General features: G+C 43.1%; 1 protein-coding gene across 1 annotated transcript in view; it reads right to left on the reverse strand.

Annotated features, from left to right (window-relative positions):
* Positions 1-1,017: 1,017 nt before the first annotated feature.
* LOC111161644 (adhesion G protein-coupled receptor E1) overlaps positions 1,018-20,330 on the reverse strand; it is a 54,922-nt gene continuing 35,609 nt past the window's right edge. The window contains exons 13-21 of the mRNA XM_022525408.1: positions 17,339-17,544; positions 16,743-16,913; positions 14,831-15,025; positions 13,327-13,562; positions 10,192-10,258; positions 7,665-7,756; positions 3,594-3,762; positions 3,375-3,479; positions 1,018-1,469 (exon numbers count right to left, since the gene is read on the reverse strand). Of these exons, the coding sequence (XP_022381116.1) occupies positions 1,464-1,469; positions 3,375-3,479; positions 3,594-3,762; positions 7,665-7,756; positions 10,192-10,258; positions 13,327-13,562; positions 14,831-15,025; positions 16,743-16,913; positions 17,339-17,544 (1,247 nt within the window). The 3' untranslated portion in view covers positions 1,018-1,463. The remainder of the gene's footprint in view (positions 1,470-3,374; positions 3,480-3,593; positions 3,763-7,664; positions 7,757-10,191; positions 10,259-13,326; positions 13,563-14,830; positions 15,026-16,742; positions 16,914-17,338; positions 17,545-20,330) is intronic.

A 20,330-nucleotide genomic window follows, 5' to 3' on the forward strand; every position in this document is an offset into this window, starting at 1 on the left:
CCCAGAAGGCTCCCACAAACTATATTAATTGTATTCCTCTTATTCTGTCACAGTCCTAGGAATGTTAAGAGATCCTTTGTGACCATAGCAGACTAGAAAAAATATTTTTAAAAAATTAAATTAAAATTTAAAAAATTAAATTAATTTAAAAAATTAAAAATTATGTCTCAAAACAAAAACAAAAACAAAACAAAACAAAAAACCAAAATAAAGACAAGCTCTGCTACCAGCATGGCAAACAGAAGAATATTCCAGAAGATTCTAGAACATTCATTCCTGTGTACAGCACAAATCTCCTGGGGCTCTCATAAAAATTCAAGTTCTGGTTCAGCCATTATGGGGTGGGGCCTGAGATCCTACTTTCCTAACAAGGTGATGCTGATACTTCTGGTCTATGGACCACACTTTGAGTAGGAAGATAGAAGGGAAGATATATACATTTTATTGTTCCAATTTTAGTATATGTGCTGCCAAAGCAAGCACAGAGCATATCTTCATTTTAAAGTTTCATCTCCCTCTACTCTCCCTGGCAATCAAGATTTTATGCAGGATGGAGGGCCAGGTGGGATGGTGATAACTTTGTGAGCAGTGTGAATCTTAGCCAAGTCCTAAGAGAATTTCTGGAAGGAAGAGAGATGTTGTTTCCCTGAAAGTTCCCAGGAAACCAAAACACTTTCCAAAGGGTGTAGTTGTCAAGTATGGCCAGTCTCCATGAAATGCTGGGATTCTGCTCCATCCAGCACTCCTACTCATCCACATAACTGTTTTTTTACTATTATTTTTTTATTTGTCAGAGAGAGAGAGAGAGCACAAGCAAGCAGAGTGGCAGGCAGAGGCAGAGAGAGAAGAAGGCTCCCCGCTGAGCAAGGAGCCCAATGCGGGACTTGATCCCAGGACCCCAGGATCATGACCTGAGCCGAAGGCAGCCGCTTAACCAACTGAGCCATCCAGGAGTCCCCCACATAACTGTTTTAAGTGTTTGCACAAAAGTGTTTGCACAAAAAAAAAGTCCATGTGTTTTATTCATCCCCTAGGGCCATCATTACTGTTTTACTGACCATTTCTTTAAAAGAAAGAGGAGGCTTTGTCAAAGAGTAAGTCAGTCAGTCATATGACAAATCATTTATTGAGGGCTGCTCTGTGTCAGGCTCACAACAGGTGCCGGAAAGGCACGCTTGTGGCCATGCACCAACAAACTTAGGAGAAACCAAAATGGCAACCAGGTAAGCTTGGTCTTGCCATTGCACTGGGATCTGTTACTTCCACAAAATTCTAGAAACTCAAAGAGCAGAACACGGAAGATGAACTGATCATCTGGGACAGAAGTTCTTGTTTTCCAGAGCATTCTGGGGCTGGAAGATCCTGCTTCTGTGCCTTAAGCTGTGCCTTTCAGAGTAGGCTCCTGTAGGTACCTGCTTTCCTCAAATGTTGCTTCATGGCACATTTGAAAGTAAGAAAGAACTTTAACCCTGTGAGAGAGAAATCAGAATTAGAACCAACAGGATTATTACAAATGAGATTCCATGGGTCTTATAAATACAGAGAGAGAAATATATCAACAAACACCAGAAGGTTAAACACTAAAATGTTAACAGTGATGGTCTCTAGTGAGCAGTGTGTTTGTCTGTAGTGCCGCAGGCACTGACTGCAAACTTGAAAGCTGTTCTCAACCTCTTCACTGTGGATAGCGTCCACTCTAGAAGCAAAAAAGCCAAATACTTGTTTGTCAAATTCCTTTGTAACAATGTGTCATCACATGATACAGTTCTGACAACCTAAGTGAATGGGGAATCCACTGAGGGGGTTTCTGGGAAAGCTTTTGTTTCCTGGGAAAGGGAGAAAGCTTCGCCACTTCTGCACCATCCCTCTTGCCTTCAACATGGTTGTGATGTCAGGAGCTATGGCAGCCATCTCGCAACCATGAAAACTGAAAAGTAGGGAAAACCTAGATCCTTTACAACACTCCTCAGCAACAGAACCAATAGCAGCAACAGCTAACTCTGAGCTTCTATTCTTGCAGGAAAAAAAGAAGGAGAAGAAGAAGAATTTCCTATTTAATTAAACCACTGAATCTTAGTTACTTGTGTTTGGAATAAATCAGTGAAAGTATAAAAAATCCTAATCAGGGATGGAGGAGCCATTGTGTAGAGCAAAGTTTTACAACTCTGCAAATTTTATTTATTTAATTTTTGTTCATTCATTTATTTTTTAATTTAAATACGATGAGCACTGGGTGTTATACTCAACTAATGAATCGTTGAACATTATATCAAATCTAATTATGTACTATAGCTTGGCTAACTGAATTTAAATACAACTGTAAATTTTGAATAGAGATGATAGCAATGCAAAATTATGTGGAATGAGGTGGAAAAATATGTTTTGCCTCCATTTGCACATTTGTTTCAATGTCTCTGAAACTATATATGTTTAGTATAATTCATGTAATTCATATGTTAACATATATTTAATTCATGTTAAATACATAATATGAAATTTTATGTATTATATATAATTATGTACTAATTATATAACTTTATAATTATATATGTAATTCTAATATCTATATATCTATATATCTATATCTATCTATCTCTATAAAAAATTATCAACAAGAGAACCTGGCAGATGTTTTAACTGGCTCAGAAAAGAATGCAAAGTATAGACATGTGTATATTACATAATACATATATAATATATACTATATATAATTTATACAAAATATATAAAACATTACATGATTTGTATATAATGTATGCAATATATAAGATATCTATGATACATGTTACATAACATATTATATATATTACATAATATATGTATCTGTTCTGCGCATTCTCTCTTTTTTTTTTTTTTAAGATTTTATTTATTTATTTGACAGACAGAGATCACAAGTAGGCAGAGAGGCAGGCAGAGAGAGGAGGAAGCAGGCTCCCTGCTGAGCAGAGAACCCGATGCGGGGCTCGATCCCAGGACACTGGGATCAAGACCTGAGCTGAAGGCAGAGGCTTTAACCCACTGAGCCACCCAGGCGCCCCCTGTGCATTCTCTTTTGAGCCAGGTTAACATCTGCCTCACTCCCGCACTGATTAATGAGTAGAATAAAATATTTAATGTATGCTCATGTTCTATCTGTATGAGTCATGATTCTATCTTGTTTAGCTCACACAGCTACTAAGGGGCAAAGCTGGGATTTAACCCCGGAAGCCTGGTTCCTGAACCCCAACTCTTGAACACGACACTTTAGCAAATGTACTAATATACATGGACACACTTAGCTCACAGTAGGTACTCAGTGCACAGTGGCATCTCGTGTTGCTAAGAAGCAGTGTTTCCATCTGAACAGAACCCACATAAAATACACAGTCTCTCACCGTTTTAGAAGTGGAGGGGACGGAAGACAGTAATATCCCTGAGCTCTGGGTCTCAGAGCTGGGTTTGATCTTCCTGGTAATCAATCTCCTGTATTCTTCCCGTACCTGGAGGGAAAAACACATCACAAGAAGATGAATTATTCCCCAGATGCAGGGATGTGGGCTGACACAGGCATGTTCCCCTGAAGACTGGGGCTGGGAAGGGCAAATGCTGTGTACCTGGCGGTTGAGCAGACAGTGAATGATGAAGATGAAGGCCCCCTGCAGGCTGTTGATGATAGTGAAGAGGTAGGCCATGATACTAGCCATGGGTCCAATCTGGAAGAGGCCTAACACCCAGGAGCATCCCAAGATGAAGAGCTGGGCAAAGGCCTTGAGTGTCAGTAACCTAGGGGAGAAGATTTGGAGACCGTAAAGTTTTGGGCAATGGCTGTTGTCCTCATGGACTGTGCCCCCACCACTCGCCCGCCACCTGGGTGGAAATAAAGGTGCAGTGGTGTCTCCAAGCCCAGAATCGGGGAAATTGAGTCCCGCTGGCACTTGAAAGGCAGTTGGCCTACAGATACACATGCCACAAGGATGTGTGGATACATATATTTAATGTAATAGTGGATATTTTGGGTTTTTTTTTATGTTCTAAAACTTTTATTTTTATTTTTTTTTTATTTCTTTTCAGCGTAACAGTATTCATTGTTTTTGCACCACACCCAGTGCTCCATGCAATCCGTGCCCTCTCTAATACCCACCACCTGGTTCCCCCAACCTCCCACGCCCCGCCCCTTCAAAACCCTCAGATTGTTTTTCAGAGTCCATAGTCTCTCATGGTTCACCTCCCCTTCCAATTTCCCTCAACTCCCTTCTCCTCTCCATCTCCCCTTGTCCTCCATGCTATTTGTTATGCTCCACAAATATGTGAAGCCATATGATAATTGACTCTCTCTGCTTGACTTATTTCACTCAACATAATCTCTTCCAGTCCCGTCCATGTTGCTACAAAAGTTGGGGATTCATCCTTTCTGATGGAGGCATAATACTCCATAGTGTATATGGACCACATCTTCCTTATCCATTCGTCCGTTGAAGGGCATCTTGGTTCTTTCCACAGTTTGGCGACCGTGGCCATTGCTGCTATAAACATTGGGGTACAGATGGCCCTTCTTTTTCACTCCATCTGTATCTTTGGGGTAAATACCCAGTAGTGCAATTGCACGGTCATAGGGAAGCTCTATTTCTAATTTCTTGAGGAATCTCCACACTGTTCTCCAAAGTGGCTGCGCCAACTTGCAGTCGCACCAACAGTGTAAGAGGGTTCCCCTTTCTCCGCATCCTCTCCAACACATGTTGTTTCCTGTCTTGCTAATTTTGGCCATTCTAAGTGGTGTAAGGTGGTATCTCAATGTGGTTTTAATTTGAATCTCCCTGATGGCTAGTGATGGTGAACATTTTTTCATGTGTCTGTTAGCCATTTGTATGTCTTCACTGGAGAAGTGTCTGTTCATATCTTCTGCCCATTTTTTGATATGATTGTAATAGTGTTGATAGTGATGAAAATGCTCCAAGGACCTACAGGTCAAGAACTGAGGACATGTTAAATGAATGGTAATGTCGTAGGATGAAATACAAGGACATTTTTTTCTAATCAAAGAAAAACTTGCATAATATAAAACTCACCATTTTACCCACTTGAAGTATGTAATTCAGTGGCACTTAGCACGTTCCTGATGCTGTACAATCATCCCCAGCCACTTCTAAGACATTTTTATCACCCCAAAGAGAAACCCCACACCTATGAAGCATTCATTCCCCATCCCCTCCCCAACTAAAACAACCCCAGTGTCCATCTACTTGAGAGGAGATAAACAATATTTGGCCCATCCATACCCTGGGATATTACTCAGCCTTAAGAGGGAATGAAATTCTGATACCAGCTATAATGCGGATGAACTCAGAAGACATTATGTCAGTGAGAGAAGCCAGTCACAGAAGGACACAGAGTATATGATTCCATTTATTGGAAATGTCCAGAATTAGGCACATCTATAGAGACTAAAACCTAAGCTGATTCACAGATGCAGTGGAACGCCAAAGTGGAGATAAATGTGCATTAAAAACTGATTTTCAGTACTCTTGCTTTCAAAAAAAATAAATAAAAGCAAATAATAAAGACATTTTTAAAATTTTATTTATTTATTTGACACAGAGAGAGAGATCACAAGTAGGCAGAGAGGCAGGCAGAAGGAGAGGGGGAAGCAGGCTCCCCACCAAGCAGAGAGCCCGATGCGGGGCTCGATCCCAGGATCCTAGGATCATGACCCGAGCTGAAGGCAGAGGCTTTAACCCACTGAGCTACCCAGGTGCTCCAATAAAAACATTTTTTGAAGATTTTATTTTTAAGTAAACTCTATACCCACATGGAGTTCTAATTCACAGCCCTGAGATCAAGAGCTGCCTGCTCTACTGATTGAACCAGACCAAGTTGCCCCATAAAAACATTTTTTAAAATGAGATGAGAGTGACCATATACTATGGGGGTAAAGGTACAGGCTCTGGGTACCTGTGGAAACTGCCTCAGTTTCCTCAAATTGATATAGGGACAATAATGCAATTCCTACAGGGTGATATTACTTGTTCTACAGATTAAATGAGATAACAAAATTCTAAGAGTGCTTACAGTAGTGTCTGGCACAAAAACATTTTTGTTAGTTGTTTTTAGACATAAGTACTCATATGAAATCAGCTACCTATTATGTGGAAAAATCCCAAAGTTCAGAATATGTATAGTATCTAATTATTTATATAATAGAAGGTGAGTGTGTATAGAGTATCCTGGAAGGAAGCCCAATTCATGTGATAATGGTTGCTTAAGGTGGGAGAGATCTGGGGAACTGGGGGTAAGGGAAGAGAGAAGGAATTGCTTTCCATGTGTTCCCCTTTTCAGTGCTTGATTTTTCTTAGCATTGCATGTATTAACTTTGTTTTATAATTTTTGCATCAACTTTTTAAAAATAATTTTTAGAAAAAATTATTTTCTAAAATTTTTTTCCTAAAAATTATTTAAGATAGATGAGGGATTAGATACTGATAGGAAAATAAGCAAAGGACATCATATGGTTCCCGACAATAAAACCTAGACCATGTCTGACTTCTGTAGGTTCTTAAGATGAAGATTAGTTGAGGGGTGCCTGGGTGGCTCAATCAGTTAAGTGGCTGCCTTTGGCTCAGGTCATGATCTTAGGGTGCTGAGATGGAGCCTCTCTCATCAGACTCCCTGCTCAGGGAGTCTGCTTCTCCCTCCCCCTCTGCCCCTCCCCCCACTGCTTGTGCTCTCTCTCTCAAATAAATAAAATCTTTTTTTTTTTTTTAAGATTAGTTGAGTGATAGAGTTAAGAAACACAAATGGCCTATAAAAGTATGAAAATGTCCCATATCTATAAGATAAAATAATATATACAAAACTAACATAATATGATAGAATCTTTCACCTATTAAATCAGCAAAAAGACACAACAAAAATGATACATTCTGGTGTTGGCAAAGCTGTAGGTAAACAAGCACTCTTGCAAATGGAAACAAATTTTCTGGAAAACAATTTGCAATATATATTGAAAGTGTGACAATCGAACCTGCCATCTGACTCAGGCAGTTTTGTGCCTACTGTTATGATCCAACAACCACCGACGTGGAAAAGGATCTATCTACAAGGGTATTCAAGACTGCATTGTTTATAATAGCCCAACTCGCCCCAAGAAATCAGAAACAACGTGAATGTTCCATGAATAAGGCATGATTTAAGTAAGCTGTGCTGTATTCTTACACTGAAATGTTTTACCAAAAAAAGATATTGTCAAAGGATGTCTAGTTAAACTGAAAAATATTCATGACATTATTAAGAGAAAAAAATCATTACAAATATAAGGTAGATGGCAAGATTCTGTTTTTGCAAATATGCACGTATCATTGTGTACAGTAGATGAGTTAGAAAATATATTAATAGTTTCAACATAGGAAACACTCTTCTTGGTAACTGTGTTACTGTTTCATAAGCCAGGTAAAGTGGGCAATGTTAGCATCCCTAGTGTACAGATGAGGAGACAGTTTCAGAGAGGTTATGTAACTTGCCTAAGGTCATACAGCTTATAAGTGGCAGACCTGACATTTGAGACCCCAAATCTAGACACTGTGCTCTTCTGTCCTGTGCACAGGACCAGGCATATGAAAGGTACTCAGTGAATGTTTGTGGGGGAAATGAGGGAGATTGGAAAAGGAGAGGAAAGAAAGGAGGGTCTGTACCTAGTGTCTTTGAGTGTTGAGACTTCAGCATTGACACTGGAAAGCTTCTGCCTCAGGACACACAGCGTCCAAGTCAGGAGGATGGAATTGATCTACAAAGTCAAGCAGAAAGGACTGAGAGATTGGGTATACAAATGGACAATGGCCAGACCACCTACCTGTGAAAGACTCATAGTCTGCAGTAAACACTCCAGGAAGCAGTCAGCCCTAAACAACCAGCTCTTGATTGGTAACTGACAGCCTCCCTAATTTCTGCCCTCACTTCCAATTTAGAACCAAAAGGAGAAAGCCAATATGCTCCCCTAAGCATTCACAGAGGATGCCCTGCTTTGAGTTAGCTTGCCTTTAAGGTCCCAAAGCCTATAGCCTCTGCTCAGGGCACACTGAAGCCTTCCCTTTTTTACCCCTTTCCCACTCCTCTGCCTGCTTTTGAATCTCTGCAAAGTGTAAGTGATGGTGACTGACTCCCTCACTATAGCAATAAATAGCCTTTGCTGGTTCTCATCTGGGTGATCACCACTAAATTTCACTGTATGCATACGGAAAGTGAGAATCAAGATTGGTGCCCTGTTTCAGTTGAATTGTTGAAGCCCTAACCCCCAGGACCTCAGAACGTGATCTTATTTGGGGTTAGGGTCTTTACCAGAGGTGAACAAATTAAAATGAGTCATAGGTTGGGCCCTAGTCCCACATGACCTTATAACACAGGGAAATTTGGACACAGACACAGTCAAGCACAGAGAGAAGACCAACTTCTACAAGCCAAGAAACTCCTGAGGTTACCAGTATTCTTGGATAGAAAACTGGAATGGATCCTTCCCTTGAGCCTTCAGAGAGGACATGGCCCTGATGACCTCTTGATTTTATACTTCTGGCCTCCAGAGCTGTGAGACAATACAATTCTGTTGTTCTAAGCCACTTTGTTTGTGATGCTTTGTTATGGTAGCCCTAGGAAACTAATACGTACCCTCCCCCGCCCAGGTCTTACAGAAGTCAGAGCAAAACCCATCTGGAGGAATACAGTCTCAAGAATTCCCAAGATTTATATCAGTGGGATAAGAGCTCACAATGAACAATTATAAGTGACACAAGGAAAAAAGCCACCATGAGTGAGAGTCAGAAGAAACATCAACTTGTAGGACTGTTGAATCTGGGTTGGAGGTAAGAAGGCAAGAAGATGGTGGGTAACACCCCTAGGTTCCCAGAGAGTAGAACAGTGGGTGCTAGGGCTGGGGAGTGGAAGGGGAAGATGTTGGTCCACAGTTATACAAGGTGAATAAGTTCTAGAGATCTTATGTATAGTGGGGTGACTACAGTTAACAATACTATATTATATACTTGAAATTTACTAAAAGGGCAGATCTTAGCATCCCAGTGTTCATAGCAACAATGTCCACAATAGCCAAACTATGGAAAGAGCTGAGATGCCCTTCAACAGATGAATATATAAAGATATGGTCCATATACACAATGGAATATTACTGAGCCATAAGAAAGGATGAATACCCAACTTTTGTATCAACATGAATGGGACTGGGGGAGATTATGCTGAGTGAAATAAGTCAAACAGAGAAAGTCAATTATCATATGGTTTCACTTATGGAACGTAAGGAATAACATAGAGGGCATTAGGAGAAGGAAGGGAAAAATGAAGTGGGGGAAATCGGAGGGGAAGACGAACCATGAGAGACTGTGGACTCCGAGAAACAAACTGAGGGTTTTAGAAGGGCAGGGGTGGAGGGTGGGTTGGCTTCATGATGGGTGTCAAGGAGGTCACGTATTGCATGGAGCACTGGGTGTTATACATAAACAATGAATCTTGGAATACTATATCAAAAACTAATGACATATTGTATGATGACTAACATAACATAATAAAAATAAAATAAAATAATAATAAAGAAAAAGAAAAAGGAAAAAAGGGCAGATCTTAAGCGATCTCACCACAAAAAAAAGAAAAAAAAAGAAAGAAAAACAGTAACGATGTGAGGTGATAGATATGTTCATTAGCTTGATTGTGATTATTTCATGATGTATATATATATAAGTCAAAACATCAAGTTTCACATCTTAAATATATACAATTTTTATTTGTCAGTTACACCACAATAAAGCTGGGGGGAAAAAACAACTCTAGGCTTTCCTTTGCTTTCAACCCTCAGTTTTCTTCTCCTCCCTGACCATCAAATACTCTTAATTTCTTTCTCCCTTTTTTTTTCTCATTCAATGTCTAACCTCAGAAGACATCAACAGACTCGTTCTCACTGAAACACAAAGGACAGATAAGATTATCTGTCCTTCCAGGGATCTATCCCCTCCAGGGGATTTGCATGTTGGCAGAGAAAAAAAAAATCACATGTCAAAGAAATTACACTCTAATTTGGAAATCTCAAGAACCAGGGATCAGAAGGGAGAATGTTTGAGAAAAATAAGTGACCTCAGTTATGCAAATTCCACTGGCACTCCCTGATCCCTTGGGTCTCCTTGTTCCTGCACGAAAACATACGGCATCAAGCGATTTTCTTACCATGATGATGGCACAGACTGGCCCCAGGAAACTCCAGATGAACCCTCTGTCTATATTCAGCCAGCAGCTATGGAAAGAAAGAGGAGTCAGTGCTAGTCTCAGTCTTGACCCTACTGTTACTCATACCCCAGCAAATGCACTAATGGAGGAGAGTATAGGGAGATGGCCCTGAGATGAAAATTCTCATGATGTGGCAGGTTACAGTTCAGTTTCCTTTGGGACACAGCAAGTCTTCTTTCAGACTTTCCTCCTGGGTAAATATTCCTGAAGTATTCACTAGGTGCCATGAGTAGAGCTCATCTTCTATTCATAATCTTTGTAACCTCTTCCCCCCCATTCAGACCTCTTTACTGGTACACCTGCTCCTTCAAATCTCAGCTCAGATGTCATCTCCTTTGAAAAGCCACTTCTGACCATCACTACTCCTGGTCCATCTCTGGCAGGGTTTGCTGGTTTCTTTCTTTTCTTTTTTAAAGATTTTATTTATTTATTTATTTGACACAGAGAGAGAGAAAGAGAGAGAGAGAGAGAGAGATCACAAGTAGGCATGCAGAGAGAGAGGGGGAAGTAGGCTCCCCGCTGAGTGGAGAGCCTGATGCAGGGCTCGATCCCAGGACCCTGAGATCATGACCTGAGCTGAAGGCAGAGGCTTAACCCACTGAGCCACCCAGGCACCCCTTGTTTCTTTCTTATACAATCTATTGGTATCAATTATGATGGTGTTTGTTTCCTTGCAAATTGTCCTCTCCCTACAAGATTGTGAGCTGTATGAGAATTTGGACTTTGGACTTTTGTTCATCTCTGAATACCCAGCCCTCAGTGCAAGTCCTGGCATGGATGAGACATTCTATGATTATTTCTTAAAAGAAATGGAGGGAAGGTGAGGGGGGGAATGGAGAGAGAGAAGGAAGAGCGAATTCATTGCCTCTTTCCAGCATGTCTCTGGTAATTTGTTGTTTTCACCATTTCACAAGCATTCTACCATGTTCAGGAACAGCACCCCAATATTCCTTTAGCAAAAGTGTGCTCCCCTCTCTACACAAGAGAAGGAAAATAATCAAGTTTGGCCAACCAGGCATTCTCTCCCTGGAACATGAATCTCCAAGTAGTAGTAATAAAAAGGCATAAAATGCACAGAAGATGCTGTCCCTGTTCTTTCAGTAAATTTACTTCTGAAAGTAGTACTTTCAGTACTTACTTACTTACTACTGAAGTAAATTTACTTCAGTAAATACTGGCCAACTTCCTTATCAGTTTCTGCATCTCTGGCTGGAGGCATCAGATTGAAAGCTCTGAGAATTAGCTGTCTGGGAGCAGCCCTCAACCAATGGCTGCTGGGAGGGAGCTGGTCAACAAGTATGCCCCCTGGGTGAGATATCAGAGGTGCATGCCCTACATAGTTTCCCAGAGGTGCCCACTGGGCTGGAGCCCATTACCTGCAACCACACCTGCTCAGAAATGCACCATGTTTCTCCTTCTCTTCCCCATGCCTAGTGCTTCTTCTGAAGGTCATTTCAAATCCTTGTCAGTACTCCTCTCTTCCAAAACTTTCTGTGGTTCTTACCACCTGGAAGGTATTCTCCAAATTCCATGCCCCTTCCCCAGTTTCCCCTTCTCTCAGCCCAATCCATCCATTCTCCAAACACACCTTGAGCCCTCCCTTGGGAAGCTATTGCCTTCATCTCTGTTGCACCCCCTTTCCTCTTTGCCTGTGTACATTTCAGTGGAGCTTTCAAGACTCATTCAAATACCACCTCCTTCAGGAAGCCTTCCATGAACTTTCCAACTCCCATGTATTATCATCCTTCTCTGGTCTGTGTCAGTGCTTCTATTACCCATACCAACATTGGACACTTCATCATGGTGGCCTTACATTATCACTTCCATCTCCTGATAAGTCAAATCCAAATTCAGTTTGGACAATTCCTAGCTTCCTAGCTAACTGTGCTGAGTCTCATTTCCTCTGAAGCTACTACCATTCATTAAGCTGTTACTTTAGGTACCACCATGTGCAGCAACACAGGTTGTACACTGCAGAAATCCAAGGGACACTCTTCACACTGTACACAATGGAGACTCAGTCCTCGCACATAAGATTTCAGTTGAGAAGTACCAGAGGTAATACATGTTTGTAAAGCTTGCAGGATTTAGGTTTGATGAGTCCCCACTAACTATGGATTCCTTTCCATCACATCTTATCTCATGACCTCACCTGAAATATAAACCATCAGTAGTAGGCAGGGAGGAAACCTGGATATTCAGTTCCCTCACCAAAATAAAGGGGGGGGGGATCAGATGGGGAGAAGAACCATGAAAGACCATGGACTACAGGAAACAAACAGGGTTTTAGAGGGGAAGGGGTTGGGGGAGATGGGCAAGCCCGGTGATGTGTATTAAGGAGGGTACGTATTGCATGGAGCACTGGGTGGGTGTTGTATGCAAACAATGAATCATGGAACATGACATCAAAAACTAATGCATTACTGTTTGGTGACTAACAAAACATAATAAAAAAAATAAACAAATGTCTTAAAAATAAATAAATGATACTCACCAACACACTACCTAAAATCCTCTCATATGAACCATGTGATAAACAAACCCTGCTTTAAAACGGACCATGATGATGATGATGATGATGATGATGGCATGTATAATGCTTTACACTGTGCCAGACACTCTTCTAAATGTTTTGCAGATAACATCTCATTTAACCTTCACAACACTATGATGTAGGCATTGCTGTCAGCCCCTATTGTACGGATGAGGAAATGGAAATGGTATGAAAGAGGTTAAGTGACTTGCCCAAGGTAGCACAGCTAAAAGGTGGTAGAGCAAGGATTCAAACCCAAGCAGGTTGGCTCCAGAAACTGTGATTTTAAAATTTACAACCAAGTTCATTGTTTATACCACCACCATTTATCTTTATTATAATGCAAATAGTGACTCTTAGATTTGTGTAGTGTATAACCTGTGCTACTGTACATGGCAGGCCTGAGACTGACAAAACATAAAGAGCTCAATAAATGGTAGACTCAATTACCACTACTGTTATAGCTCTTCTTGGTGTTCCTGTAAATATCATCATGAACCCTGGCAGTAGGCTCCTCAGGGAGAGAGAAGGAGATCACTTACCGATTATGCATCCCATAACCTTGTGGTTGCACACTGGCAGAGACAGCCACCACCACCACTGGGAGCCCATAGCCAAAGGCACAGAGGTACCACATCTTGATGTTGCGAGAGCTGAAGTAATTCACCACTTTCAGGTTCCTGACCATAAGGAAGAGCATCACAGCCTCCACCAGCATCCAGAAGAAGCAGGCCAGGAAAAGGTAGTGCAGGAAGCCTGCAATGATGGCACAGCCCATCTGGAGAGGAGAAGCATGCACATTCAGGATCATTTCACCCTCCCCCCACCGCCCAAGAAGCAGATCCAGACAATAGTGGGGGTACACTTTGATTGGAGTTCCCCAAACACAGCCCATTCCTTCTTTCCACAAACCTTTATAGAGATATTCTTCCTGCAGGTGCTATCATCTCTTTGGTTGGGGGACCCATTGTCCTGGTTTGCCTGGGACTAGTTTTTCCCAGGACATGCAACTTTCAGTGTTAAAACTTAAGAGAGTTTTGAGAAGAAGGGATAGTTGATCACCCTACCTCAGAGGATGTGTGAAGATATTGAGTGTGGGGATGAGGAAACCATAGCCATTGGACTGGCTGTCTGTTTTGTAAATAACATCTCGTGGGCACATGGTCACATCTATTTCTATATTTTCTATGGCTGTTTTCACTAAAACAGCAAAGTTAAGCGGTTACAGCAGAGACCCTAGGATCTGCAAAGCCAAAAATGTTTATATCTGCCTCTTTGCAGAAAGTGTTTGCTCACTCCTGGTCAAATGGTGGGAGTGACACGAACTACTAGCATTGAGTTCTGGGAAGCTAAACATTCCACAATGAGAGGGTTGATTCCACATAAAGAAAGATCACTCCAGGCAAAATGTCGCTAGTGCTCCTTCTGTAAAAATCCTGAGAGCCTACCATGTTTCTGGTATAGTTATAGGGAGTAGATTGGCCAAAGTTCTTGCTCATAGTCTAGTTTAGGGGTGTAGATGCACAAGTAAAACAACTAATAATCATAATGGTTTCAAATAAATGCTCAGAAAGAAAGCAAAATAGATTGATAAGGCATAGAGTTTCTCAGCTGTAACATTATTGATATTTGTAACATTATTGCCAGGTTATTTTCTGTCTTGGGAGCTGTTCTGTGTCTTGTAGGGTGCTTGGCAGCATACTTAGTCTCCACTGGGTGCCAGCAACTCCCCTACCAATACTGTCTCTAGATATCACCGAGTGTCCTCAAGGGGCGGAATCCTCAAATATAAGAACCAATGGTTTAAACAGTAATGGGGAGACCACCACAGTATATAAGATGACCAGGGAAATGATTTTAAACTGAAACCTATCACAAGAAGGAGACCACCAGGTGAAGAGCTGGGAACAAGTATCATCAAAGGAGGGCATAGCACATATAAAGGTCCTGAGGTGGGAACTAGCATAGAAGTTGTTGGGTGGATGAGCAGGGGCAGATGTCGACATGGTGAGGCTGAGTGAGGACACAGTCTAAGGGATGTGAGACCTGGTTGCCTGTCTTGTCTACACCGATGATGAAGAGAGTCTTGGCCAAGAAGAGGCAGATGCAGAGGTGCAGGTGGAGGTAGGTGTTGTGGTTGCGAATGGCACGGCACAGTAGGAAGGTGGCGATGGCCAAGACGAGACACACCAGGGAGATGATTATCCCCACGTGGCTAATGAGGTACAAGGAGAACTCCATCTGTCAGAAAGGAGATACAGTACTCAGAGAGGGACTGACATTCCTCCAGGCAGAAAAAAAGAATTATCCAGACTCCTGACTGGGGCAGAAAGGGCTCAGGGAACTTTTCTCCCTTTGACACTCAGAGTGAACCAGATATTGTCTATCATCATCCCTTGGAATCCATCAGCACCCATCCCCTTGCCTCCCCCTGCCCTGTCCTGTGCCCCACCTCATGTCGTACTAGAGCAGGATGCCTATAAACTACATTTCCCAGAATCTTCTGGGGCTAGGGTCCTGGATGTCATTTAGGTTCTCCAATGAGAGGTATGCACAGAAGTTCTAGAAGGCAGAATGGAGGCAGATACCAGCTTTCTTTCTGCAGGTAGGAGCAAGTTATGGCTGGGCTCCACATTCCAGCTGTCCCTTCTTTGATTGCACAGATATGGAGTGATCTGACAGTAGCAATTTCTGACCTCTGGATTGCAGCTGCAGAAGGGTGCTCTTGAAGCCAAACCCCAACTGGCAGGCCCTGACTTCAATTCCTCCATCCCTTCTCATGATTTTGTGAGCATCCCATTCCCTGCTCGAAACACCTAGAGTGGTTACTATTTCCTGCCCTGATCCAGGAGGCTACACAGGCGTTCAGAGATGCCCCAACTTCTGGGAGTGGAAATGGCAAGCGGAGTACTTCCCCTATTCACAATTAATCTTAAATTTTTGAGTTCCTTCTGTGTATTAAAGATGTGACAAGGCAATATCTCACCAGCTACTCTCTATGATTTTGCGATGTGGTGGCTAAGAAAACAGACTACAGTTCTGCCAGTTCCTAGTTTTATGAGCTTGGGCAAGACACTTAACTGCTCTGTGCCTCTGTTTCCTCATCTGTTAAAAGAGGATACAAACAGTAACCCTTTAGGGTTGTTGCAGGAGGATTCAATGAAAATACTTGAAGTGCTCACAGCTGTGCAGGAAATGCACTGCGTGTTCTGTGTGTCTTTCCTCTCCACTGAATCTACCCACTCACCAAGGCTCACTTCACATCCCATCCCCTCCCTGACTACTTGCTGGCTCTCACCAACACACTTCTGAATTCCCATAGCACTACTGCTTGTACCATATACATGGTTTTGTGGAAAGAGACATCTGGAGCTAGACTATCCTGGGTTCGAGGCTTGTCTCGAGTTTCCTAAGCAGGTGGGCTATGGGGCCTCAGCCCCCAACCTGTAAAAGGGCTTGAAAACACTTAACTTAAAATAAAGGGTCCAGGGGCACCTGAGTGGCTCAGTGGGTTAAGCCGCTGCCTTCGGCTCAGGTCATGATCTCAGGGTCCTGGGATCGAGTCCCGCATCAGGCTCTCTGCTCAGCAGGGAGCCTGCTTCCCTCTCTCTCTCTCTCTGCCTGCCTCTCTGCCTACTTGTGATCTGTCTCTGTCAAATAAATAAATAAAATCTTTTAAAAAATAAATAAATAAAGGGTCCAACACAGTAGGCGCTCTGTAAATGGGATCTGTGATTGTAATTGTCTCAGCATCTGCTTAGGGTTACTTCTTATTTTATAAATGCATGTCACAGCTTCCCAGCCAGGCCCTGAATTCTCCAAGGGCAGAGTTATTGCACACCCCATCTGTCGCCCATGACTCCCACAACACCCAAAGCCATGAGAAATGCACAATGGATATTTACTCAATATTTCCCCTTGGGTTTGGGGAGCCAGAACACAGAGAATCAGTACTGACCGTGAGCTCCCCAGAAGCCATGATGATGGCCAGGTTCATCATTTGATTACAGCTGCAGACAGTATGTGTCTTGGAAGCTTCAAGGACCACACAGCCAGAGGACATCCACCTACAACCCTCCAAGTTGGTGTCCCAGGAAACACAGATAGGTCTCTCAAATTCCTGCTTCGGCTGAAAATGGTAAGGCTCTGGTCACCTGAAATGCTCTTTCAAATGGATTCAAGAGTCATTTGGGGCAAGAAGATGCAGGTGTGTGTTTGGGGTGCAAGGAGGGAGGGAAAGTTCTCAGATATCAGATCTGCCTCTAGCGCTGACTTGGTCATAGCTCATGTGAATAACATTTCTCTAAATGTTCCTGCGTGAACATCACTTAATCTGAGCCCAATCTTGCACAATGATGGATGGAAGAATAACACATAGAAATAGGGAAGCCCTCTCCTCGGAAGATAGATTTGGGGGGTCAGCTTGAAACAAGCAAGAAACTGTAGGAGCTTGCTGCCTTCACGGGTCCCTATCAGAAAGGAAAGTTGAGCCCACTGGGGGATGGGACATTCTCCATAGGTAGAGGGGGGTTCAGCAGGAACCTCTTCACAAACCTCAATGTTCTCCAGCATGTAAATGACTGGGTCGGAGAAGCCGTCTTTCTTCTCCCCAGTCATGATACCCTGTACAATGCGAGAATTCATCTTCACCTTCAACTTGTTCTGGAAGTTGGCCAAAGGGGTCTGAGGGTCTTGGAAGAAGCTCTCGTCTAAAAAAGACTCCATGCCCAAAAAGGAGACAAAAGCCACCCCAGTGGGGCCTGTGATTCCCCCAAAGGCAAAAAAAAAAAAAAATCATTTGCTCAGTAGTGATTATAGATGACCCAACACACACACACACAAACACACACACACACACACACACACACACACACTTTAATATCCCACGCACTCTGTACCCAAAAGCCACCCCAGTGGGGCCTGTGATTCCCCCAAAGGCAAAAAAAAAAAAAATCATTTGCTCAGTAGTGATTATAGATGACCCAACACACACACACACAAACACACACACACACACACACTTTAATATCCCACGCACTCTGTACCCCACTCACCCTCTCTGAGGATGGCAACCCCAGTACAACCAGTGGACTTAAAGATTGGTGACCCTCATAGAAACCATTAAAAAAAAATCCCGAGCTGCTCCCACCTGGAGAAATGTTGGCTACATTTAAAAATAAATTTAAATTTGTATTTTTAAGAGACAGTCAAACTGAGCAGTGGAAATAAGTTTGCCTCCTACTTTCATGGTTATTCTGGCTCCCCCTTTTAGGTAGGCTTCCCCCGTCAATGTTGGTGATCTTCAGGGATGTCCCAGGCCTGCTCCCTGAGCCTTCCAGACTGCAGATGGGTGGGGAAGTGGCCAACAGCAGTCCACCAGCTAATCTGGCCATTGCCTCTCTTGTATAAATAAAAATGTGGCTACAACATGGCCACGCCCATCCATGCATGAACACCTTTGCACCGTGAGGGACTGTATTGCCCTCAATGCCTAAAATATCTACCAACCCACCCTCTACAGGACAACTTTGCCAATCCCTGCTATAAACCAGTGTTGTCCGCCAGCTATACAACATGAATCGCCCAGGTAATTTAAAGTTTTCTAGTAGCTACAATTTTTAGAAAAGCCAAAAACAAGTAAAAATTGATCTTAACGATGTATTAACTCAATACACGCAAACAGTTATCATTTCAACATATAAGCAATATAAAAAATATGAATGAGATTTTTCTATCCTTCGTTTTTTTCGTACCAAGCCTTTGGAATCTGGTGTGGAGTTTTACACTCACAGCCTGGCCACATTTCAAGTGCTCGCTGGCAAAAGGGGCCAGTGGCTGCTTAACTGGACGGTGAAGGTCTTGGTGCCCCATTATTGTGAGGGGATCTATTTATTGAACATCTGACTTCCCCAGCTGATGGAAAACTCCCTGAGGACAGGGCCCTCACCTCACTGAGCCCTTCACCAGTCTGGGCACCTGCCAGTTGACTGATGGATGTCTGCCGACTGATTACACCGCACCCACCCTCCTTGATTCTCAGTCCAAGTCAGTACCTGCGGAGTCAGACTCTTCGATGGTGGAACACGCAATCTCCATCTTGTCCCCTTTGGCTTTCAAGTGAAAGGTCATGTTCTCTTCAGTGCATCCTTCCTTGATAATTTTGCTTTCAATTTCTAAAAGGAAATTGAAGTGAAAGGAACGTAAAGTGAAAGGAAATTGCGGTGAAGCGTCTGCCTTCAGCTCAGGTCACGATCCCAGCATCCTGGGATCAAACCCAGCATTGGGCTCCCTGCTCAGTGGGGGAGCCTGCTTCTCCCTCGGCCTGCTGTTCCCTCTGCTTGTTCGTGTGCTCCCTCTCTCTCCCCCTGCCTCTCTCTCTGACAAATAAGTAAGTAAAAATCTTTAAAAGGAGATAAAAGGAGATAGGGAGACTTTGCCTGAGGTCACTCAGAAAGGGAGTCCTGGATTTGATTTCTGTCCAAAAGTTATATATACCTCGTTGCAAACAACGAATAAAAAGGCCAGTTCATCACTTGGACAATCCTGAGCCCCTGATGAGCGACAGGAGGATGGGAGCCCCAGACAACTAAGAATCCCAGCGGGAGCTGTGAGAGTGAGCTCTTGCCCCAGAGGGGGTGCATCAGGGAAAGATGGGGTTGAAGTCAACAGTGATGGAAAGCAACGGTCACGACCCTCTAGCTACTCTGCATTTAGACAAGTTTTCTGAAGCCAAAGGGAAGAGGAAGGGGCTGGGGCAAACCCAGCAGACTGGACCAGGGCTCTGTCACTCACCAGCTGTGCCAAATGGAACAGTGACTTAAATTACCCTCTGAGCCGCAGGTCTCTGCGGCACGACCATAACTATAGGAGTCTTCATGAAAACAAACTAGGTAAAGGAACCGGAGGTTTTCTTTTTAAAATATAAGCCAGATCATGCCATGCCTGTTCTCAGACTCTCTAATTCTATGCCCCGCCCCCAATCTTCCTTCAGATGAAATCCTGAGTCCCCACATTCATCTGTGAAATCCACCTCTCCCCTCCGTTTCTGACTCCTTCTCCTGCAGGCTCTACGATTCTCTACTTCACTTTGGCCACGCTGGCCTCTCCACTGTTCCTTGAACTCACCAAATACGAACACGGCTCCCTTCCCATGTAAGCTAGGAAGGTCCCTCCCACGCCTGACCCTCTCAAGCCAACTTAGCCTGGCTGTATTTTTCTTTATAGCACTTTCTCCATCTCATATACTGGCTGCATTTACTGTGGGACTCAGCACGGTTGTCAAACAGAGAACACACTCCAAACCCTATCTGGCCACACTCTGAACTCAATGTCAGCCACTCCGTAAATGGGAGATGTTGTTCATATCCTTGGACTGGCTCTGTGACTTCTGTGACTTCAGAGGTTTGAAACCACTGGGGAAATGGGATATGGGAAAGTGGTGGAGAATCACATCGCCCAGAGCCCCGCTTCAAGCCAGCGCCCGGGTGTAACCTTGCCCTGTTACCTAAGTGTTCAGTCCGAACAGTCTGACTGACATTGGCCGAGG

Source organism: Enhydra lutris, unplaced genomic scaffold, assembly GCF_002288905.1.
Source record: "Enhydra lutris kenyoni isolate GAN:26980312 unplaced genomic scaffold, ASM228890v2 scaffoldscaffold86, whole genome shotgun sequence".
Classification (NCBI taxonomy): domain Eukaryota; kingdom Metazoa; phylum Chordata; class Mammalia; order Carnivora; family Mustelidae; genus Enhydra; species Enhydra lutris.